Source organism: Ictalurus punctatus, chromosome 11 (assembly GCF_001660625.3).
Source record: "Ictalurus punctatus breed USDA103 chromosome 11, Coco_2.0, whole genome shotgun sequence".
NCBI lineage: Eukaryota > Metazoa > Chordata > Actinopteri > Siluriformes > Ictaluridae > Ictalurus > Ictalurus punctatus.
In genome coordinates, this window is record NC_030426.2 from 21006712 (window position 1) to 21032221 (window position 25510).

At 37.7% G+C, this 25510-nt stretch overlaps 1 protein-coding gene across 1 annotated transcript; it reads right to left on the minus strand.

Annotated features, from left to right (window-relative positions):
• Positions 1 to 1101: 1101 nt before the first annotated feature.
• Positions 1102 to 22022, minus strand: tie1 (tyrosine kinase with immunoglobulin-like and EGF-like domains 1). Its single transcript, XM_017479791.3, has 22 exons — positions 21728 to 22022; positions 19818 to 20111; positions 19622 to 19732; positions 19040 to 19195; positions 17302 to 17433; positions 16996 to 17136; positions 16127 to 16255; positions 15880 to 16025; positions 14222 to 14366; positions 13492 to 13650; positions 13224 to 13361; positions 11997 to 12287; positions 11632 to 11822; positions 11290 to 11500; positions 11094 to 11204; positions 9860 to 10050; positions 9510 to 9623; positions 8290 to 8360; positions 4773 to 4813; positions 3289 to 3385; positions 3032 to 3131; positions 1102 to 2604 (listed from the first exon to the last, which is right to left on the minus strand). Exons 1-22 carry the CDS (start codon positions 21768 to 21770, stop codon positions 2533 to 2535), a joined length of 3084 nt encoding a protein of 1027 aa, XP_017335280.1. The 5' UTR covers positions 21771 to 22022; the 3' UTR covers positions 1102 to 2532.
• Between the last annotated feature and the right edge of the window lie 3488 nt (positions 22023 to 25510).

Below are 25510 nucleotides of genomic sequence, written 5' to 3' on the forward strand. Positions count from 1 at the left end.
GCGATCAGTGAATGTGGATTCTTTGGGATCTATTTCCGTCAACGTGGCAACCCCCCCTCCCCACCCAAAAAAAAAGTACAAAAAAAAAATTTGTTCATAATGTGTCTGAATTGTCAGTTATTTAGTTAGTTCATCTTCTGTTTATAAAACTGTAAAATCACACTCGCCATCCACAGATATCTCCAAATATCAATCTATTTTTGTTAGGCCTCTTTCAGACAGCTGAAGTTTCCCTTTACAGGGTACTGAACATTCTAAAGACATACAGTTCCTTGTATAGAGTCTACATTTATGATACTAAAGTTATTATTCAGACTAGACAGGTAATGTGTTATAAATTGATCTAAATACACATACTTATAGGAGGTGAACTATACTTTTTTCTTTTTTCTTAAAAAAAAAAAAAAAAAAAAAGAAACATTGCACAGTGGGTCTTTCCAGTGTTTTGCAGTGTATCCGAATACAGATAGAGATATGAATATCTGGAGCACTAAACAGAAATTGTGGCATTGTGTTACAACTCAACTGGACATACTTGAGAAAAAGCAAGAAAATATCAAGCTATTGTCATGTGGCTTGACAACTATTGCTGTGCAAACACCTCTTAAGCTGGCAGATCAATAAGCAAAAATCTCTTATGTTAAGAATAGCAATGATTAAATAAAAAAGGCATGAGTAAAATGAACTGTTTGCAGAATGATTACTTGTTGACACTGCTAATGCGTGCACATAAGCGTGTGTATGTTTAAGCAAGAGTTTGAGAAAGTGTGCTAGTGGGAAGGAAACCGAGTGTCCTCAACGTGACAAGTCCAGTGCCTGTGGCTCACTTAGAGAGGAAACCATCTGACAGATCACTGAGCTGCAGAATGCGAGAGGCCCAACCTCAATACCCCTACTGACAGACAGAGAAAGAGAGAGAGGGGCGGGGGGGTGTTATGGGTAGAAAATATAGTCTTTGTTCCATGCTGTAACTAAATCATCCAGATAATCAGACATAATGTATTTGTGTAACCAGTCCTTTCTGTATAAATGCTTTATTTATAAAAAATTAAAATGAAATTTATGGAAATTCCAGTTCTTTTTAAAAAAAAAAAAAAAAACAAAACTGTACATGTAGTATATGCAGACAGATACACAAATTTATGTAGCTGATATCACTGCTAATAAATGCATAGAAAAGGGATTTGATAAGGTGTTTTCTAAACAAAAAGTATGACTTAAATATTCATACGACTACATAACACCTACATAAGCGCTTCTAAACAACTTAAACATTTATAAAGACCTATTACAACAGAAGAAGCTGTCATAAAGACTACCTAAATTAAAAACTGGCTCAATGGGACAACAAAACGGGTGTTAAATTGGAAGAATGAATAAACATCAGCACGTCTAACACTGACATGAAACCCTGCTGTATAACACTGCTGCATTGGGAAGGTTTTAGCAGTGACAATACGTCACCATAAAGCTGCTGTGTGCTATTATATATTGTAATATATACAAACAAAATTGAATTGAATTACACTCTAAAAGCGTAATAGAGAAATGTATGTTCTCTCTGGATTTTAAAGTGAGTTTCATATTTCTGCTTATAAGATTTTTAGGAATCCTTATGGCAAACTTATGACACTGTAATATCAGAGTTATGTATTATTCCTCTGGTCCTAAACTGTCAACTTTGCGTCTGATGTTTGTCATCCAGCATCATCAGCATTATGTGACTCGTACATACCCGTTTACAGAGATACAAAGTCAGTTATCAAGACATTCTAAAGTAACCCAGGGTGGGTGAGGATCCAGGAACCATATATTATAGGGCTATGGTTATATGCTATAACATAATTTTATGTGATCTAAAATCTGTAAGTTAACTCACGTTGTTTATTAAATTGACATCAAATTTGATAAAAGCTGTTTTCGGTAGCTGACACGTGCCAGAATAAGCCTTTAGTTTAAGTAAGTTAAGTGAGCTTTATAAACACTGTCTTTACAAGCATATACGATAAGCCAAGGTCAAATATACAGTATACATATTGTGCTGAAATGACTACGGTACACTTGGTTTTCTGTCATTATATTAAGTGCTACATAGAATGATGTCCAGCTGTATGAATTACATTCATATGGTTTTTTTCCCCCAACATTGCAACAATGTTACAAGGCGCCTCATAATAGAGAACAATATATTCACAGAGTTGTCAAAATCCCCACAGATCCCAGCAGGTACAGGGATAGCACAAATGTGATCTCTTTTAGATGCCCTTTTTTGTTGAGCATTCAAACACTGATATATCATCAAGCTGACCAGTGTATAACAATGATCTGAGATCATCCACAGTTTAACGGAAGAGAGTAGGGACCCTACAAGTGTCCTTTCACAGTCTTTCCTCTACAGCCCATGGTCCCGGGCGAGTGTCTCTTCTTTGAGCGATGGAACCGAACAACAGGGGGTTGGCAGTAACGTATCGCCCTGCTGTGTTGAGCCTCCCTCGGACTGTGGAACCTGCCGGAATCTGGGGGGGCGAGTAGTCAGGCTTCTTCGGCGGTGGCATCTATTCCAGCGTAGGTAAAGTTCTCAAACAGTGCCATGTTTACGTAGGCCTGTACGAAAAAAATAGAGGAGTTATGTGAGAGTGATATACAGATGGATGGACAGTTAAACGGCACTGGTTGGACTGCATGTATGTATCTCCCAGTGTTAGAGAGTAGCTATCTACTTATGGCGACGTTACTAAATTAAATACATTTTTAGTAGCATGGACGTAGCTGAGCTGTTTTCAAAATGCAGCTAAAAGCTACAGTGAATGGATTCTTCCAGTGATGAAAACAAGATTATCGAACATCCATGGTAACGTTATTATTATTAATGTGTATGAGGGTGAAAGATTCACATGGCAAAGGGCTTACTTTATCAAATTGGCAGTGTGGCTGTAGCTTAGCTATTTTCAACATGAGTAGCTTGGAGTTTGTTGAGTAACAAGTGCAAAGTAGATTCCCCAACACTGAGAGCTACATTACTGGTCCTTACCTTCCTTGCCTCTTGCATCCTGTTCAGCTGAACAGATATCTGAGAAAATGGTGGCCTTTCATAAGGTCTGTCCCTCCAACACTGTCTCATCATATCATACCTGGAAAGAAAAGTTACATATAACAGCTAAATATCGCTGGCTTTGTCTTAGTAGTTTCTGTTACTAATGGATGGCACTTCAAAAAAAACCTTCAACTTGGCAAATAACGCCATTCTTCGTGCAAGAAGCACGGACACTTAAAGAGCTTAATCCTTACACTTCATCATCACAGTTTCTAGGCTTCTCCATCCTGTAGCCCTGAGGAAGCTTCTCGTAGAGCTCAGCGCAGGTCATCCCACAGTAAGGAGTGCCTCCTGTTGTAAAATAACCTTTAGTTCATTGCTTAGGTCTTATATGCCAACAAACCCTATGGTCTAAAATGTCAGAATACACTACTCTTTATCAATTATTTTAACATATATCAAAGCATTGTTGAATATTGTATTCTGATTGGTCGGAAGGTGCTGATAAATTTTCTATACAGCAGCTCTTAAAATAGTGCTGCAAGACAAATCACAAGTTTATATTAATGCACTTGTTCTAATATGCTATTATTTCTACTGTAACAACAACAGAGGGGTTTACATGCCAGACAATCTATCCATAGGTTTAAAGAATAAAAACTGTATTTGTTGATATGAAGTTTTCTGTGAGGTGTTTATTTAGCATTTTTGGGAGGAGTCAGCACTTTGTCACGGTCAGAAATAAAACTGAAACTTTTTTTTGTTTGTTTGTTTGTTTTTGTTTTCAGTTTTCTCTGAAGAGAAAGTCTTCAGCACAGAGGAATTTGTGCTTTCTGATTTCCCGCGCACATAAAAAGCTGCTTTTATTTTGCCTTATTAACTTCAAGACAGAGAACAATAGAGAGGCTGGTGACCGAATGATAGCGGTTGTATTGTAAGTTAGATGTAACTATACATGGATAAAACGCATAATGTGTAATTCTTTAGTGAATAAATAATTGTTGGGAAATTGCTGTGGTATATGAGGAATAAAACACTTCTGGATGTGCTGTTAATGGAAAATAAGTCCTAGTTGTTAACAGTTCCTCACACTGACTAGTTTTTCATCATTTACAAACTTTAACATCCGATTTGGTTAATCAAGGGTCAGGTGCACATGTTCAGGGTTGCAATAAAACCATGTTAAATTCATAATGCAAAAAAAACAAATTGAATAATCAGTCTGTTGTACATTACCGATGCAGACATTTAGTCAGATAATTTTGTTCTTTGTTAGCCATATTAACTAACATTTACTTAATGTTAGTATTGTCACACTATGAATTATGCATTAATGTCCCAACTGCTTTTAGTAATTCATAGCCATATTGTTTCCCCTTGTACAAGTGGTAAATAATGCCCTTTTCTCTGAGAATCTTTCTGATTAATTTATAATAATATTTGATCATTGGTATACCTACTTATACACAAAACATATGTGTATCTATTTTTAATTAGCTTATAATTGCTTAATGTGGCAGAAAACAATTCACCATCTATTTATCCAACACCAACACTCAAATGGTTGGTTTGGGGATGAGGAATACATTTCCTGCAAACCATGAAATTTAAGTGTGTTTCTGCGTGTTAAACTGTGTTCGATCTTGTTGCTCAAGTTCGTCTCTGTTGCTTTTATGGAGGATTTTTATGGAGGCTGTAGTGATTATACAAACTCGATACAAACTGGATACAAACTTACCTAAGCTTACAATCTCCCACAGGAGCACCCCAAAAGACCAGCTGAAAGTTAAAGAGAAAGTGTAAGACAGAGACGCGATCAAAATCAAGAGTTTATGTCTTTCATGTCCTTCATAGACCTGGGAATTTTAATCATTGAAAAGTTACTTAAGAGATTTTAAAGCGTCTTTCTGCTTTATCCTTATTTAGAAGACATAGAAAACACTCAAATGCACCTTGTGCTTCATCACCCTTTGTACACAGACTCTACTATGCACACAAGATACTATGTGCACATCGTATCAAATACTATTTACACAGACATCATCCTATCTACACAAATGACTACTCTCAAGTGTTTTTTTATGGCTTGTGAGAAAAGAATTAAATCATCGAGCAGGGGATGTCAAGTGGTGGACTGTGGTCTGGATGCTGAAGTGTATTTCAGCAGACCGAACTGAGTACTTGAAAAAAAACAACAACACTGTAACCGAGCTGACAAACGTATGAAGCGAAACTGGCTGTAGTTTTGCTCGACTTCTGTAGCCGATCCTCTGTTGCACTTTATCCAATGCATTTATGTAAATTATTTAGCTGAATGCAGCTCAATGGGAAGAATTTCAAAGACTTTCATAGATTTTCCATTTCATTTACCCTCTCTGGACTGATTAGTGAACTGACAGCATGACTTCTATCCATCCATCCATCCATCCATCCATCCATTTTCCACTCTGATTATCCTACACAGGGTCGCAGGGAGCCTGGAGCCTATCCCAGGGAGCTTGGGCCACCCTGGATGGTCATTGCAGGGCAAAATCGCACACACACACTCACAAACCAATTCGCACACTACAGACAATTTGGAAATGCCAATCAGCCTACAGTGTATGTCTTTGGACTGAAGGAGGAAAGCAGAGTACACGGAGGAAAAACCTGAAGCATGGGGAGATCATGCAAACTCCAAGCACACAGGGCAGAGGCATGAGTTGAACCCCAAAACCTGGGCAGTGTAAGGCAAATGTGCTAACCACTAAGTTCCTCAACAGCATGGCTTGTTTAAAAAAAAAAAAAAGTTGACATTGAAAAGAGAATGGACAGAGAAATATGTATTTACTCTCTCCCTCATCAAATTCAAAACACATCTCATCTGTTTTAGTCAAAATGAGTAATGTGAAGCTCCACTACAAAACAAAACACAACCACTTCAAATCGTCTTAGTTATATAATCACGAATGGTTAAGCATTTAAAGGTAACTTTTGCCACCATTCTGTCTTGTCTATCATGTCACTTATTTGGACCTTTGTAAGGGAAGAAAACTGGAGTATCATAAATTTGAGTTGAATAGCCCTGATTTAAAAGGTTATAGCTGCACGTGTCCTGCAAACACTATTTTTATTTTGCAACCATTACAGTACATTACCAACTTTAGTGTAAGTGCAGAAAACAACCAGTACTTTCTTTGTTTTTCATCTTGTCAGTACAGCAAGTTCTTTAGTGGCTAAAAATAAGGTTTTAACACAGTCGTTGTGGCCTAGGAGCACTAGCTGCTTTGTAGTTTCCTGCCTTGTTATCAGTTCCTCCCTTCATATTTATCAGTTGCCCAGTGACCAATGGGAAAGGGACACAGACAGGATGATCGCAGAATGATTTGTTGTTTTGCACTGAAACCACAGCATGATGTGACACACTTTATACTGTAGTAACTGATACAGTGTTCTCAAGAATATACTTAAAATATAAAAAAAAAAAAACTGAGAAAACAGCTAGACCAAATGGTGAATAATATAGAGTGGAAAGTTGAACGTTTGTGATGCAGACTTTTCGATATTTCTGCTTGAATATGAACATCTAAAACATCATCAGATTTTCACACAAGTCCTACAATTAGATAAAGAGAACCCAATTAAACAAATGCGACAAAAATGTTATACTTGGTCATTTATTTATTGAGGCAAATTATCCATCCAATATTACATATCTGTGAGGAGCAAAAGAATGTCAAACTTTGCATTCAGTATCTGGTGTGACCCCCTTGTGCAACAATAACTGCAACTAAACATTTACGGTAACTGCCGATCAGTCCTGCACATCAGCTTGGAGGAATTTTAACCCGCTCAGTACAGAACAGCTTCAACTCTGGGATGTTTGTGGGTTTCCTAACATGAACTGCTTGCTTCGGGTCCTTCCACAACATTTCTATTGGATTAAGATCAGGACTTTGACTTGGCCGTTCCAAAACAATAACTTTATTCTTCTTTAACCGTTCTTTGGTAGAAAGACTTGTGTGCTTAGGATCATTGTCTTGCTGCATGACTCACTTTCTCTTGAGATTTTCTCTTGAGAGTTCATGTGCCAGATGTCCTCACATTTCCGTTTAGAATTTGTTGGTATACTTCAGAATTCATTGTTCCATCAATGATGACATGCCGTCCTGGCCCAGATGCAGCAAACCATGATACTACCACAATCATGTTTCACAGATGGGATAAGGTTCTTATGCTGGAATGCAGTGTTTTCCTTTCTCCAAACATCTCATTTAAACCAAAAAGTTCTATTTTGGTCTCTCTGTCTACAAAACATTTTTCCAGTAGTCTTCTGGCTTGTCCACGTGATCTTTAGCAAACTGCAGAGGGGCAGCAATGTTCTTTTTCGAGAGCAGTGGCTTTCTCCTTGCAACCCTGCCATGCACACCATTGTTGTTCAGTGTTCTCCTGATGGTGTACTCATGAACATTAACATTAGCCAATGTGAGAGAGGTCTTTAGCTGCTTAGAAGTTACCCTGGGTTACTTTGTGACATCATGGACTATTGCACGTCTTGCTCTTGGTGTGACCTTTGTTGCTCAACCACTCCTGGGAAGGGTAACAATGGTGTCCAAACTCTTTAGAAATGGTTTTGTAACCTTTTCCAGCCTGATGAGCATCAACAACTCTTTTTCTGAGGTCCTCAGAAATCTCCTTTGTTTGTGCCATGATACACTCCCACAAACATGTGTTGTGAAGATCAGACTTTGATAGATCCCTGTTCTTTAAATAAAACAGGACACTCATTCCTGATTATCATCCCAATGATTGAAAACACCTGACTCTAATTTCACCTTCAAATTAACTGCTAGTCCTAGAGGTTCACATACTTTTGCCACTCACAGATATGTACTCTTGAATCATTTTCCTTAATGAATAAATGACCAAGTATAATATTTTTGTCTCATTTGTTTCACTGGGGTCTCTTTATCTACTTTTAGGACTTGTGGGAAAATCTGACGATATTTTAGGTCATATTTATGCAGATATATAGAACATTCTGCACCACAAACGTTCAAGCACCACTCTATTCATATAGTATTCCTTGAAATTTTATTTTCACTACACACTTTCTATGGGCTTAACCCCAAAAAATACTCACAGGGATAAGGTTGAACCATTTTAACCTGTTTTGTTTAATTAGTTTAAAGTACTGAAGAGATGAACTCATGTGACAAGTTGAAATAAGAAGGTGATGTGAATTATTGGCACACACATTTGTAAAAGATACTTACACATCACTCTTTGTGGTGTAGACACTGTAATTGAGGGATTCAATGGCCATCCATCGTACAGGAAGTCTCCCCTGAGGGAAGATGAGTTGATTCGTGATTAAATTTAGTACTTTAATAACTCTAAAGTCATTTTGAGCTCAGTGGGCCATTTTATGTTTGAAATTATTCTAAACCTAATGTATAATGTAAACATTCAATGTAATATGTTGTACATGAAGTAACAGCTTGCAAGATTTAAGGTTAAGCAGGAGAACCTGATGATGTTTTTTCCTACCATTCGACTGTGTATGTTATTTTAGATGATATATTGAGCTAATATGTAAATCCGGTGCATGTATGCATGTGAGCTTTATGACAGTGGTAAAATGTGAGATATGCCAACATTGCAAACAAGAAAACTGTAGCAAGCAGAGAGAGAGAGAGAGAGAGAGAGAGAGAGAGAGAGAGAGAGAGAGAGAGAGAGAGAGAGAGAGAGAGAGAGAAAAGAATTTTAACACATAATCCCTAGACAATATTGGAGCTATTACAAAATTAACATTAACATGTCTTGTTCGCAGTCTGCATCTTATTTTTTAAGATACGTACCAAACAGTAGGAAAACAGCTTCTTTTTGTAACACCATTTTTGCTTGTATGTGCAGTGCAGCTTGTTATGTCTAGCATGAACTGTTGGAGAAGCCCCTACAGTAACCAAAGTGACCACAGTGTCTTCTTCGATTCTATTGGCTCATAAGTCCAAGGTTTGCAAATTTGCAGGTACAAAGTCAGCATAAAATGTAACTAACCAGTACCAGAAGCACTAAAAACACAATATTTTTCACACCCACTTCACACACACTTTTCACTTCACTGAATTATTTTTCTCCCCCTCATCGTCAAATTTTATTTGTGTGTGCTCTGACTGCAAATTTTAGTTGAAAACCGCAGAAAAGACTAGTTTGCAGGCGTCTCCTGTATTGCTGTAGCAAGCAGTCAAAAATCTATAAATGCTACAACTAAACTGTATCTATTAACACCTCAGACACCTCAAATTATTTTGCCTTTTTTTTTTTTTTTAAGTGTGATTCACATGCACATTTGGTATTCACAGCATATCTAACACTTTATTATGGTACTGTCAGTTAGTATTTCTGGCTGTTGAGAGACCATACCACATTGTTACATTCTCAAGTTTCTCACGAATTTCTTAGTCACTTGCACAATTCAAAATACTTTACTCACCATGGTCTTTTTGACATACACCTCCTCTCCACGTGAGAGTCCAAAATCAGCAATTTTCGCCACCAGATTTTCTCCAACCAGTACGTTTCTGGCTGCCAGATCTCTGTGAATAAACTGGGAGAGCATAATAAATAAATATATATATAAAATGGTGTTACTAATTGATGACAATATTTACAGAACATTATTATGAGATCATTATAGATTAGAAAAAGTACAATGTCAGTGCTACAGGACATTACCACTATGTAAAAGAGCACGGCAAATCTGTTCATTGCCTAGAGTAGAATTCAGAATGTTCACTTTCAGTAGTATGTATATGTATATGTGTATAGTGGTTATCTGCTTACCTGTTTGTCACTAAGGTAATGCATGCCTGTTGCCACATCTGCGGCGAACTGCAGGAGCTGCTGGGAAGTAAGCGTGGATGCAGTGCCATGTTCTTTAGCAAACGCTGGATCTGTCTCCAGAACTCGGCTCTTTCTCAGGAAATCCAGAAGATTTCCGTAGGGAGCGTACTCAATAGCAATGTATAAGTAACCTGCGGATCAAAAGTGACAAACAAAAACAAGAAAAAGAAGCATCGTGATTAAAAAAGGTTAAAAAAAAAAAAAAGGTGAAAATTTTGTCTTGAATATCTACTTGCTTGCTTTTTTAATTTATTTTTACAATCACTGAGGCAAAATATAAGATAATATTATTCTGTTTTTCAAAACAAAACAAAACAAAACAAAAAAGTCTGTAAAATGCAAAATCGTCCATTAATATGAATATTTATCGATTTCAAGGGTGGAATTCGCTCAATAGCTGATTTACTGTAATCTTGCATATTATTTAATAAAAGGGCTAAGCCCTTTCTATGCTGATCAAAGTGTTAGAAGGACTGTGATCAGCCACAACATTAAAACCACCTGCTAAATATTGTGTAGGTCCCCATTGTGCTGCCAAAACAGCTCTGACCCATTGAGGCATGGACTCCACAAGACCACTGAAGGTGTGCTGTGGTATCTGGCACCAAAATGTTAGCAGCAGATCCTTCAAGTGCTGTACGTTGTGAGGTGGGGCTGCCACGGATCGGACTTGTTTGTTCATCTCTGAGAATACTTACGTAAATGTGCTTTTTTTGTTTTTTATTTTTAATAAATTTGCAAAGATTTAAAACAAACTTCTTTCATGTTGTCATTATGGGGTATTGTTTGTAGAATTTTGAGGAAAATCATGGATTTAATCCATTTTGGAATAAGGCTGTAACATAACAAAATGTGGAAAAAGTGAAGTGCTGGGAAAACTTTCCAGATGCACTGTATTTCAGTTTTAAAATTCCTTCTGTTCAATTCATTGTTGTTCACTTCAACAACGACATGTGAACCACTTGTCAAGTCAACAAAAATAAATTCATGTTTCCTTTCACATAGGCCTGCCATTGATTAATAAAAACTGAAATTGATAACCTTCAAACATAAACTACTATATCTTTGCCTTTAAAAGTGCTGGCATTAATTTAGCCTGAATTCTCCAGGTTAACTAGACATGAATTAGACATAGCCTAAGTGATCATGCATGACCAATAGGTGGCACTCTCACCTTTGTTTTCACAAGCTCCTAGAAGGTTAATAATGTTGGGATGCTGGCCTAGCTTGCACAGCACCTCCAGTTCCCCAGCAAAGTCCCGGTGGTCATTTTCTGAGGCAAACTCTGCACGAACAAATAATAAAAAATAAATGCTTATCGTATCTCTATTTATTTTGCAGTGCATGGTAGTTTCAAATGGGAGCCTCACCTTTAAGCATTTTGACTGCTGCACTCATTTTGGTCCCATCCTTTTTGATCATGGCTTTAATGACTTGCCCAAAATTCCCTTCACCAATGACATCCTCAAACTTGATGTCCTCCCATTCCAGAATAGGGTAGGTTAGGGGTTCTGGGGTGGGCTTCGGTCTGCGAGTCAGTGTGAGAGTCCCCGAGTTGAACTGCAGGATGGTCTCTTCTCCCTTTGCAGGTATAAGTGTGTTTAGGTAGTGATTGGGGTGTAATAGTGTTCAAAAATATTATTAGAGAAACTATTCTAATTTGAAAATAGTCACAAATCAGATGTCTAATATGTAAAAATATGTACACTCACAGATCCAGACTGGTAGGTGAAAGTGCGTCTGCGTTTGACAATGGATCTGCGTATGTAGAAGAGGACCAGTAGCGCTAGCAGGATGGTGACACAGGTGATTGCCACTGAGCCAATCACAGCCCAGAGCAGCTGATACTCCTCCTTCCTAGGCCTTCCAACCCCCTGAGTGGTTGGAATGAAGCTGGCAGTACCTGATGGACACATTATCCTTGAACTTCAACTACTGAACATAAAGCAATAATAATATTCTATGCTAAATAAAAATATCACAGTACAAGACATGTTCTTCCTACATGTATTAAATGCATGAGTTATTCTACACAAAAGTATGCCCCAGCCTTTATTTATTTCCTCTAATATCATACCATCTCCTTGGGTTCTGGCTTGCACAAACTTGCTCCACTCTCCGGGCACCTTTGAGAAAGCCCGTACACGAAACTGGTATAAGGTGCTGCCATTTAATGCTGTTACATCCTTGGTGGTCTTGTTCCCATCATCAGTGTCCACCCATGGGTGTAAGTTGTCTTGTCCCACTGGCTGGTATTCAATGATGTATTTCACAATGCCTCCATTTGGATCCACAGGAGGGTCCCAGCGAACCTGAACTGTGCTGATGGACAAGGGGTTAGCCTCGACATTCAGTGGGGAAGAGGGACCTTGAGTGGGTGAGAGAAAATGTGCAAATTAGCGTAGCATGTTAATATATAGCTAAAAATTTGAGTATTCCTCTTTCTACTTTTTTGTGGACTGCGAAATTCTCAAAAATATCCTATATTTTCCCCTATTTTGAGTTCAACTTTAATAACAACTATTTCAAGGAAGGATTAAAGAGCACAAAGAAGGTGCTCACATTAAGGCCACAAACACAAACTTACAATTCTTGCTAACTCTTCTGTAATCCTTTTTTTCTCAGAAACACCATGAAACAATCCAGATCCTAGTTAGTACAATCATTCTGCAAGACATCGAACCCATTAGAGAACATCTATCACTATCCACTATTTATGAGTGCCACTTAGTGGCTAGAAAGAGTTGCTTTACCCTGGCTATTGAGGTGCATGGGATATGGCTTTGAGGCAGGCTGAAAGCTACCACAGCTGATTAAATTGTAATTGTTTGACCTGTAGAGCAGTGCTAAAAATCCACTGGCCTCACCTGGACCACCTGACAGGCACTAATTCACCGTGGCGTTTCGCCCCTCTTGAGAGCTGAAATCAATCTCCAGCCTGGCTGTGGCCTCTAATGGCATAATATGCAGTCAGAACCTGTCTGCTGCACCTCACGGACCAGCCCAGACTCTGGAGCTCGTTCAAAATCTGCAGCAGACTAACCCTGAAATACATTCTAGCCAAAAGAGATCTGACTCACAAAAAAGTCAAGACCTTGACTTCAGACCCTTCTTCCTTTTAGTCACAACCGCCAGAATAAAATTTAAAGCTCTGCCTTTTAAGGAACTAGAGGAGCACCAATAGAAGTTATGGCACTGTCTATTCTTTCATTACTTCATTATTCTGAAACTTTCCTGTATACTCTTTTCAGATCACATTTGATTGCTTCCACATGTCGTTGTCATGGTGTCATAATGCACTCACCTGGACAGTCAGTCTCCATGATAGCTTCTGGACCCGAAGGCCCCTCTCCTCCATCTCCTGGCCGAGTAAGCTGCACCCGAACCTTATATCTGGTCGTGGGCTTCAAGTTCATTAGTGTAATTGGTTCATTACCGTACACTGAAAATGAGAAAAACAAAAACAAAAAACAAACACAAAACAAAACAAGAAAAAGCGTTTAGTATCATTTAGCATGAGGAGTGACTCATTGATTTCTATTAAATTGAGTAACAAAATAAGCATTTCCCACCTATAATAGAAGACCAGGGGTGTTCTGACTCCATGGGCTTATAGCTGATCTTTTTAGACAAAATGGGCCCATCACCTTTGTAGCTCTCTACAGGCTTTACAATGAGCTGTTTGCTGCTCTTCTCGATCAGTTTTGGAGGAGTGGTTGGACAGGGGGGCACTTGTTAAAGATTTATGAAAATATGAGTCATTCCATCAGTCAGCAATCTCAGTATTATAAGGTTTTATATGAAATTTGGTTCAAAAATGAGTCAACTACATAAATTCATTTTTGAACACAGAGTGCATAATCAACTCTTCTCTCTCCCTCTCTCTCTCTCGCTCTCTCTCTCTCTCTCTCTCTCGCTCTGTGTGTGTTATACCATTTATTAGTTATTTAGTTATTAATTAGTTATTATTTATTTATTAGTTATTCGTTATTAAAGAATGCCTAATAAGAAATAGACAAATAGAATCTTAAAAAACAAACAGTATTAGAGCTTACAGAATAATAAGGTTCTACTTGTGTTTGGCCCATGTAGTAAAAAGCTACTTACTAAATGCTTCTCACTTTTAATAATATTCATTTGAAATCATGTTAAAGTGTAAGTCTTTCTGAGCTGTAAATGTAAATCACAGTAATTTACAGTTTCACAATTGGGAGTCTCAAAACTTTGATGTCCTATATCTTAAGATGACTTTTTTTTTTTTTTTTTGTCAAATAACCAGAAAAGTATATACGTATGCCTCACCTTTAACAGTCAGGTTGAACTTACAGAAGTCCTGGCCTCCCTTAGTCGAGACCCGACATTCCCAGAGCCCCCCATGCTCAGCAGTCAAGCGTGGAATCTCAAACTGAGCTGTGCTCTTATTTGAGTCCATTGTGGTGTGGGAGGCCTGTTGAACCAAAAAATCAGAGTTTTTGGATTGTCTTTAAACAAACATTTTACATAGTATACAAACTGTAGTATAGAATGTCCATGTCATCTTAAATAAGATGGCTAAATCAATTTACTAAATCAGCATTCATAGTACAACCCCAATTCTGAAAAAGCTGAGACAGTATGGAAAATGTGAATAAAAACAAAGAGTGAGTAAATCTACTTTATATGTTTTTTGTTTAAATACAAGTCAAAGACAAGGTATTTTGTATTTTACTTAATCAATTGCAAACGTTCCATTTGAAATTGATGCATACAACACGTTCTAAAAAAGTTGGGACAGGGGCAATTTAGGACTAATAGCGATGTGACAAGTTGAAATAAGAAGGTGATGTGAAACAGGTGAGGCAATCATCTAATCATAGTATATAAGGAGCCTCCAAAAAAGGCCTAGTCCTTCAAGAGCAAGGATGGGTGGAGGCTCGCCAATCTGCCAACACATGCATCAGTGAATAATCACTTTGAGAACAAGATTCCCCAAAGACATATCAGTAGGATTTTGGGCATTTCACTTTCCTCAGTGCACAATATAATTACAAGAATCAAGGAATCCGGTCAAATCTCATTGCGTAAAGGGCAAGGCCAAAAACCACAGATGCAAGTGAAGGCTTTACTATGCAAAGCAGAAGCCATACATCAACACTGTCCAGAAGTGCCACCGACTTCTCTGGGCTCGGTCTCATCTGAGATGGACAGTAGCACAGTGGAATCGTGTTTTGTGGTCCGACGAGTCGACGTTTCAAATAATTTTTGAGCAAAACAGCCGTCGTATTCTCTGGGCCAAATAGGAAAAGGACCATCCAAGCTGTTATCAGCGTCAGGTCCAAAAGCCAGCGTCTGTCATGGTATCGGGGTGTGTCAGTGCACATGGCATGGGTAACTTGCACATCTGTGAGGGCAGCATTAATGCAGAAAGATATGTACACATTTTGGAGCAGCATATGCTGCCATCCAGAGCAGGACAACGCCAAACCCCATTCTGCCCGGATTACAAGCGCATGGTTGCGTAAGCAGAGAGTGCGGGTGCTAGCATGGCCTGCCTGCAGTCCTGACCTGTCTCCCATTGAGAATGTGTGGTGCATTATGAAGCGCAAAATAAGACAACGAAGGCCTCGGAAAATTCCACTTGCTAAACTTAACCAACTGGTGTCTTCACTCAGCGCCCAAACACTTAATAAGTGTTATTAAAAGAAAAGGTGATGTTACACAGTGGTAAACAATCGACTGTCCCAACTTTTTTGGCGTGTGTTGCAGTCATCAGATTTGAAATTCACAAAGTAAAACATCAAATAATGTGTTAATAATGTGTTCTCAATATAGTACAGGGTGAATTGAATTTTCAAATGACGCTTTTTTTTGTTGTTTTGCATTTTCCATACTGTCCCAACTTTTTTCGAAATTGGGGTTGTACAACAGGAATTATGCTTTTCCAGAAGCATACATTACTATCAGCATAATATGTTTTTAACCTTAAGAACTGTGCTGTCCAGTTTGCGTAGCTCAAAGCTGTTGTGGCTGGGAAGAGGATTGCCTGTGGCAGAGCATAAGATTTTTGGGCTGGAGTTCAGGTTCCACTCCAGGTTCCTCGGCATGCCAAGGATTTGAGGAGCATGATCTGAAAGAAAATATTAAAACAGATAAATCGTTACATAAAGAACAAGTAAACTCCATTGTACAGGTGCAGGTCAATAGGATGAAAATACAGTAAAGGCTAACCTAGTTTCTCACAGTGTTGTCCTCTCCAACCAGTAGGACATTGGCAGCCACTGAAGCGACTACATTTGCCCTTGTTTTTACAATTGCAGCTCAGACGGCAGTCAGCTCCATACATTCCCTCCGGACAGGCTAAAGAACAAGATGAAGATTAGCAAGAACCATTCACTATCTATTGATGTTAACATACTGTCCATGAAGTTTCATGTCTATAACTTTTTTATCTGAAATTAAATTGGGTTTATTTTGAGGAAGAGATTTGAAAATAAAATAATTAAAAAAAAAAAAAAAAACAACTTTTGGAGCCTTTGTAAATCTGCTTTTACCTGAAAACAGTACTTATTTTCTACTATTACAGAATATTTCTAGTGTTCATGGTCATTGTACATACAATGTACTGAATAGTGACATTTTTGAGCCATTTAAATACTGCAACTTTAAGGCTGATATTTACTCCACAGGACAGTTTTACCAGTTATACTGTTAGTTTACTACCATTAATAATGTTTATGCATATTGCACTACTACTAGATCTTTTCAGACCAGTCAATATCTCACAGGGGGTAAGCTTGCCAGTAAGGTTATAGAGTTGTTTTTGGGACAGTCCTGCAAAAAACCTTATCTTACAGAGATCCTATTTCAGTCATATCCCGAACATAACATTTATCATCTTCATCTTTATTAGTATTGTTTTTATTTAATTTCTCAGTAGGGAAATTGTTTTGTCATTACCCTAAGCCTAACAGTTATTTTTTGGTAGTCCTGGGATTTGAATTCTCAAGATTTCCATCAAGCCCAGAACCTCAGTCACTGAGCGACTACTTCTAAAATTCCACCAACCGTGTTTACTAAATGTAACCCGTCAAACCTACGTTTGTTGCAGTGATGTCCATGCCAGCCACTTGCACAGGAGCAGCCATAAGGCTCAACAAGGCAGAAGGTCTGGCCCTGGCATCCATTTTCTGCCTTACAGGATTCCTGGCAGTTTCTTCCAAACATGCCCTCTCGACATGCTACAAGCCACATAAACACAAAAGGTATTTAATACACTGACCTGTAAAACCTGTCAAAGGAGGTGTTCCTAATTAATTAGCTAAATATCTCTAGAGAAAATAACTGATCATTGTCTTACAACCTGAGCCAGTGACCTGATTTCTGTGTCTCTAATGGCACAATACCTGTCTCACAGCGTGTCCCCATGAAGCCAGGAGGACAAACACAGTCTCCATCTTTGTCATGACAAACACCACCATTAAGACACTCAGGACATTCCTTGTCACAGGATGTGCCCCATTTATTCTTTGGACAATCTAGGTAAACAAAAATGACAAAATTATGTAAGGAATAACAAACACGTACAAATTTTGAATGTACTTATATAGTCCCCTCCACTAATATTGGCACCCTTGGTGAATATGAGCAAAGAAGGCTGTGAAAAGTTATCTTTATTGTTTAACCTTTTCATCTTTTGTTCAAAAAATGAACAAAAATACTCTGTTGTCATTGATATCAAACAATTGCAAACAAAACACAGGTTTATATAAAATAAATAATAAATAATAATAAAGACCTTGAGTCTTCTCCTATAACGCCTGATGAGGTTGGAGAATACATGGTAAGGGATCTGAGACCGTTCTTCCATACAGAATCTCTCCAGATCCTTCAAATTACAAGGTCCATGATGGTGGACTCTCCTCTTCAGTTCACCCCACAGGTTCTCTATGGGTTTCAAGTCAGGGGAATGGGATGGCCATGGCAGGACCTTGATTTTGTGGTCAGTAAACCATTTTTGTGTTGATTTTGATGTATGTTTTGGATCATTGTCCTGCTGGAAGATCCAACCACGGCCCTTTTTAAGCTTTCTGGCAGAGGCAGTCAGGTTTTCATTTAATATCTGGTGATATTTGAGTCCATGATGTCATGTATCCTAACAAAATGTCCAGGTCCTTTGGCAGATATATAATATCAAAATATTAAAGAGCCACCTCCATATTTAACCATGGGCATGAGGTACTTTTCCATATGGCTACCCTCTCTGTGTGCACCAAAACCACCTCTGGTGTTTATTTCCAAAAAGCTCTATTTTGGTTTCTTCTGACCATAGAACCCGATCCCATTTGAAGTTCCCGTAGTGTCTGGCACACTGAAGACGCTAAAGTTTGTATTTGGATGAGAGTAGAGGCTTTTTTTTCTTGAAACCCTTCCAAACAACTTGTGGTGATGTAGGTGACTTTGGATTGTAGTTTTGGGGACTTTCTGACCCTAAGACGCAACTAAATTCTGCAATTCTCCAGCGGTGATCCTTGGAGATTTTTTGGCCAATTCCAAGTTGATTCATAACATTTATTAACTTTATAACTTCTTAATTATTGCCCTGATGGTGGAAATGGGCATTTTAAATGCTTCTGCTATTTTCTTATAGCCACTTCCCAGTTGTGTGAAGCTTAGCAACCTTTTGCTGCACACCACAGCTATATTTCTTGGTCTTACCCATTATTATGAATGACATAGGAAATTTGGCCTATTTGTTACCTCATATGTATACCCCTGTGAAACAGGAAGTCATGGTTGAACATTTCCTGTTCCTAGTCACCCAGGTATACATTTTTTTTTTTAAAATATCAATGGGAATATACTTTAAATATATTTTTCTTATATGAATTCATAGGGGTGCCCATAATTGCTGCACACCTATATTTAACAAAGATTTTTAAAAAAAAATAAACCTGTGTTGTGTTTGCAATTGTTTGATGTCCAGGGGAGCAGAGTATTTTTTAAGCAAAAGATCAAAAGGTTAAACAATAATGACAATTTTTCACAGCCTTCTTTGCTCATATTTACCAAGGGTGCCAATATTAGTGGAGGGCACTGTACACTTTGGATTAAACAACAAATACTCAGACATGACTACAATACCGCGAACAATTAGATGCATCCAGGCTCCGTAGATGGGGCTGTCTCCTACATAGCTTGCACTGTATATCCCTGCATTGGTCTGCATAACATTATAAATGGTGTGGACTGCTGTCCGATTTTCAACATCTCCCCAGTTGGTCATGTAGTGATAATTCCCTGGAACACACAGTAATTCATTCATTCATTCATTCATTCATTCATTCATTCATTCATTAATTCATAACCATTTGATCCTGGTCAGGGTTGCCGTGGATCAGAGAAAACACTAGGAGAGAGGCAGGAATACACCCTGGATGGGATGCCAGTCTATCGCAGGGCACCATGCACACACACATCCACACATTCATTCAGACCTAGTGCCAATTTAACGCAGCCAATCCACCTACTAACATGTTTTTTGGAGGTGGTAGGAAACCACAGAACTCTGAGGTAACCCATTTCTTGTTGGGAGTAATTATTGAAGAATGTGATAAAATTTCTAATTGTAAAATGTATCTAGGCCTACCATGATGTATCTAGATCTACCATGTTAAGGCTAATTGCATCAAGAACTGCAACCATCTGCAATTGTGAATCCCTTACCGTTAAATTTCCATGTGACATCTCTTTGCTCCTTGCCCACAACTTCCATTGCCAGATGTACCGTGTCTCCTTTATTACTCACAAGGGAGAGCCTCTGTGGTCTGAATTGACCTTAAAGAAAATAAACAATATGAGCAGATATAACCTCTTCTCTTGAACTTCTTACCAAGCTTCAAAAACCTGTGAAAACACTTACCTTTATTGTAGTTGCTGATGAGAGTGACAGTGGTCTGGTGATTTGAGCCCTGCTTCAAATGGCAGTAAAAGATGCCTTTGTGCTCCATGCCATTGAAACCAGAAGCCAGCACTTCTGTAGAGCGAAGCTTTTGCACAGTGAAACGAGGCATGTTTGTCATACGCATTATGCTGTTGTCTTTTTTAATGCTAAGCTCTAATCCATCAGTGTTGCGCTCCCCTGTGATGCAGGAGAGGACAAAGTTCTGTGAAGAATTTCTCCCATTTGACCTCATGGTGAGGTCCATGACTGCATCTGGAGAGGGTATACACACATTATAGTATACATATATTTACCTCTGAACATCCATGGACTAAAGATCTACTGTAAGAGGCAGCCTTTTGGACCGTTATGTCTTTATAACAAAAAATTACCCCCAAAATATCAATATTTGATATCTTATTATAAGACTTAATTACAGTTACACAAACTTCATATGTGAATTTTACACATGTGGCTTTTAGACAATTCTCATGTTATGCTTCCTACATTTTTCACATATAATGGACTTTTCACATGTAGTACGTGTGTTCTCATTTTCACATGAATTTTTTGATTTATATGATTCATTTCTCCTCACTTTTTTCTCTTCAGTCTTTTCAGTCATATGGTATTCAGATGCGATTTTCTCACAGGAGTATTCCTTTATCACATATTGTTCACATTATGTGGACATGTAGGTATGCACTTTCAGCAGATTCTCAACAACATGTCAAATGTTAGTGTATGGTTGTTGCCGCTTGGCCCTTTTTCCTTCAATGAATTTGGATAGTCCAGTTCATGGTTAGTGATTTTAGTAGACTGCTACTAATACACCAATGACTCTCAGATTATCAAAACAATACAGTAAGTGTTACCTTGCAACTGTCAGTGTATAAGGTACATCAGCAGTAGGGGCACAGTTATTCAATTATTTAGGAAGTCTAGAACAGATTTAATTATAAATCAATACCACATGAATTAAAACAGTGTGAACTCTTATCACAGGTCTACTCATCCACATCCTGCCATTCCACCACATTCCCTGTCTGCATGGCAAGAACAATACCAGGAAGCAAGGATGAGCCATAGGTGCCCACAACAGAGTTAGTATAGTAAATTAAAAGTAACCAAAAAACAGTGAAGTGAAGGGACGCATGAATAAATAAATAAATGTCATTAAAACTAATAGACATAGTGTGAAATCGTTAAATAGCATATTTAGGAAACATAGTAAAAATGATGAAAATATAAAACAATGTTGAAACTTCTTCAAAGTAAAACCGATTCATATGTATATGTATACATTTTATACATATATACATATATATATATATACACAAAATACATGTTTAGAAATTATATATATATATATATATAAAATATTATATATATATATATATATATATATATATATATATAATGACACTTGATATAAGTTTACATAAAATACAAATTATATGTCATAAATATAATAATGTTTTAAAAATATATAAACCAAAATGTAAACAACCATTTAAAGTGGGCTAAATTACTAAATTGAATGGAAAACCACAATATCACCATAATAACCTTGATCTGCAAGGCACAGTGACTAAAGGCTAAGTTATATTTTATTGCACCATGTCAGAGTATGTTCATAAAGAAGCAGGCAAGAGTTTAGCACACTCCAGCTCCAGATAAAGAGAAATTCTTAGGCTTATTGTAGAAATCTAGAAGTGTGTTTCTATGTTCATGTTAGAAGCCTTTCATAAAGCTCGGGCTATTATTACTCTACCCCAGCCCCAATTGCTTTTACAATATTGTCAATATCCTTGCAGTGTTAGCATGGAATTTAATAAAAATTATAAAATGATTAGTGGGTGAAAATTTTGTAGTTTTGATCGACTTACCCGACATGCTGATGAAACACAAAAGGTAGATGAGGTAAATCATTACTTAAATCCTGCTTTTCTATTTGGAAATCCAGGCAAAATTATCCAAGTGTTGTAGGCATCAGAAATAAACACATTCCATTGGGGTTTTCCAGTTTTGCAGGTGGCAGTGCACAGTATTACACATTTCCAAAGGCAGTTTGGAACTTGAAGTAAAGGAACTTGAAGTCAAATAATCTGTCACAAGAACTGTCCTTTCTGACTGAGTGTTCACATTTCACACACACCAAATCCGAAATCTATTCTTTCAGCTCACTGACCACTCCACTCTACTCGACTCAGGGTGGGAAGGGAAGGAAAAGGCGGGGAGAGAGAGAGAGAGAGAGAGAGAGAAAGAGAGAGAGAGAGAGAGAGAGAGATTGGTCATCAGACATTCAACCGCATTACTATAACACTAAATATTAGCAAGCAATTAAAAACTCTAATCAAACTATCAGGCCAGCAACTACTGTTATTTCTTTTGTCACTTCTAGGTGGCTGTAAGATGTTTTAAATGAAAGCAGCATGAAGAAAACAGGTTTACAGTTTCATATTTTTAAAAATATGTCGTTCTTGTTCATATATTTAATAGGATTTTTTATATTTTAAAAAATGTGTTGGATGTACAAATGAGCGACCACAGCAAGTTCTTATTATTTATTTATTTATTCGTTTATTTTTTTTATAAACATTCATTAATGCTTAAATTATGAATAACTAATGGGCACACACAGTATGAAGACGTAAACAAGTATTTGTGTTTGCTAAATTATTTATTTAACATATCGATATAATACTGACCCTTGAGGTGTGAGGCGAATGTGCTAACCACTAAGCCACCATGTGCCGAGATAATACAATTGAATACAGTTGATTGCCTACTCATATGCAGTCTCTCTAATGCTGACTCAGCTTTGCTGAGCTTTCAGTTTCTGAAAATCTGACACTAAAACCAACTTTTCTCATGTCCTGTATATTCAGCTTTACTATATATCCCCCAGAAGGAAACAGAGCAGAATTAAATGGCTCAGGACGCCTCTGACCAGTCTGTCAATGTGGCAGTCCGAGTCAGGAAAAGCAGGAACAATGTGAGTCTGCATGTTGTGTCTGAATGCTCACTCAAAACGACGTTCATTGTGAGAAAAAGACCCAAAGCTGTACGTTTGCATAATCATTTGTCTCACTCCTGTGCGCGTTTCTCTAATTTGAGCATGGGTGGGCACTGAAATAAGTGATTTTCTGTTTTTTTTTAATGATTGCTGGTAACCTCAGATAATCAAAGCCGAGTCAGACGACATTGTTTTGTGTTTCCTGTTTTCCAGTTCAAGCATGATTAATAAAACAGAGGTTATATATACGATTGATGCATTTTGTTTTAGTGTACTATGGGTTAATTCTAATGATTTTTTTTTTTTTTGTAACACTTACTCAAATGGACATGAGTTGCAGAATGATAGAGATGTTCTGTGGGAAGATAAGGAAATATATTGCATCTTGTTATCAGGGCAGCTGCAGGAGGTGTGCTGCAGAAATTTAAAGATAGAAAGCCGACCCTCCTTAGGCTTTTGTTTGCAGTGTTGCATATCAGACCCATGAACTTGACACAGTGGCAAATAGCAAATCACCTTCTGGAGTCATTCCTGTTTACTGTGTGTGTAGGTACAGGATAAAAACAGTACTTTCATGTATTATTATTCCCAAGAGTATTTAACCCAGATTGTTTCTAATGAAACGTTTTAGATCTGGCACTTTTTTATAGCCAGAAAATGATTATTGTTATCGTATGTTGTCAGGAAAGTTGTCATATGTTGAGTCTCAAAGCTTGATTTCAATTCAATTTCAGTTGTATTTCTATAGCGCTTTTAATAACAGACATTGTCGGAAAGCAGCTTTACAGAAATCCAGATGGACATGCTGAATTAACAAGTCAGAGATGACAGTGTGAAGGACCAATCTCAAAAGGGAGCCCATTATGGAAGTATAATAGTGCCAAATGGCCTCAAGGCAAAATGAGATGTTGATTTACATAAATTGAATGAAAACATATCGCAATGAGAATACTTGAATTTTTCTGCCCAGCAATTTGACACAAATATCGCTATCAATGCTTGAATTAGTTTCCTCGGCAATTCATTGTGTTTCTATATTTTGATTGAAAACAAAATTCCAGCATTCAAATTCCAAAGCACACATATTCACCTTCCTAAAATACGGTTCCAAAATATTCAGTTGTTAAAATACCATCTTCATTATTCGTCAGATAGTATTTGAAGACATTATTTTTCGACCTCACAATGTGGTGTCTCTTCTGGGTGACAGGGAATAGTGAGAAAATAAATCATTTCTCTTCTACAACAGTATACTATAAATTCAAAGAATATAAATGGTATTGAAATGATATTCAGAAAGAGCAAATTGTAAATAAGAGTCTTAGGATGAGCACAGTAGGGGACAGGATTTATGATTACAGCAGCAGTTCATAGGTTCATGTCTATAGGATAGGATATATGTCTATATCTAGGTGAGATTATCCATGAAGCAAGGGTTAGATATAAATATAAGCTGTTACTCTGGGAGTGCAGATCTTTAGGGTATCCACGTGACCATTCAAAAGACTCTGTCCATGAGATAGTTCAATAACAACTGCTAACTAAAATGTTTAGCTATTTCAAATTTGTTTTTCTGGCCTTTGTCCTTGTAATATCCTGCTGCAGTTGTTTTATGTGACTGTAGTTTGGACTTGTGTGTGTGTGTGTGTGTGTGTGTATGTGTGTGTGTGTGTGTGCGTGCTTGTCTGTGTGTGTGCGCGTGTGTGTGTTTGCATACAGAGATACAAAAGCTGATACAGAGTAGTGAATATTTGCAGCAGGAAGCCATAAGGGAAAGCATTGGATGCTGTGTCAATACAGACTCTGGGTGCTTTGAGACAGGGTGGGTGTTTCTGTATAATAAAGGGGGAAAGGGGAGGAGATCTGGCCTCCATAACTTTCCTCAGACTGTCGCCCATTGTCCTCTAGCCTTTGTTTTTTTTCTGTATTATTACAATTATCTCTCACTGTTGTTATGACTTGATGATGGCTGATTTTTTTTTTCTCAGACAAAGCTGCATTGGCCTGTTTATGCTCACAGCCTCTGCACAATGAGGTTATAAGATCCATCCATTTTCTGTACCACTTATCCTACACAGGTTCATGGGGCATAAGGCGTGAGACACCCTGGACAATTTGGATATGCCAATCAGCCTACAACAAGTATGTCTTTGGACTGGGGGAGGAAAGCAAAATGCCTTGAGGAAACCCTCGAAGCATGGAGAGGACATGCAAACTCCACACACAGAGGGCAGAGGCGGGATTCAAATCCCCAACCCTGGAGGTGCGAGGCAAACGTGCTAACCTCCATGCCCCTTCTCGTAAGATCGTAATGCTATTTAATTACTTGTAACATAAAACACTATACGTACAGTATTTAAAAGTTGATATTAAGCCTATGATAAAGCAATGTTCTCTTGTGTTAAAATCTCTGAAGCAGTTCCACGAGAACTGTCCTGTATATGAACACTTTAGGGGAAATCTTCTGAGTGGAAAAAGGGGAATGTTGCTATATTTACAATTTAAAAATGACAAAAAATTTACAAGGGAATGTAAGTATCGTTGCTGTAATGTTTTCTCACAGGTTATAAGTAACACACTGATGACAGGTAAAGAAGTGTGACAGATATAGTGTATATATACACTATATATATGTATATTATATTTATGTATA

Excerpts from the sequence above, each read along its gene's own strand:
- tie1 (XM_017479791.3), bottom strand. The coding sequence starts at position 21,770 with ATGATTTACCTCATCTACCTTTTGTGTTTCATCAGCATGTCGG. Across the intron at positions 16,256-16,995 it reads TGGACATCACTGCAACAAAC|CCTGTCCGGAGGGAATGTAT; the intron begins GTAGGTTTGACG and ends CTTGTTCTTTAG. Across the intron at positions 14,367-15,879 it reads TGGACAGCACAGTTCTTAAG|GCCTCCCACACCACAATGGA; the intron begins GTTAAAAACATA and ends TTGGTTCAACAG.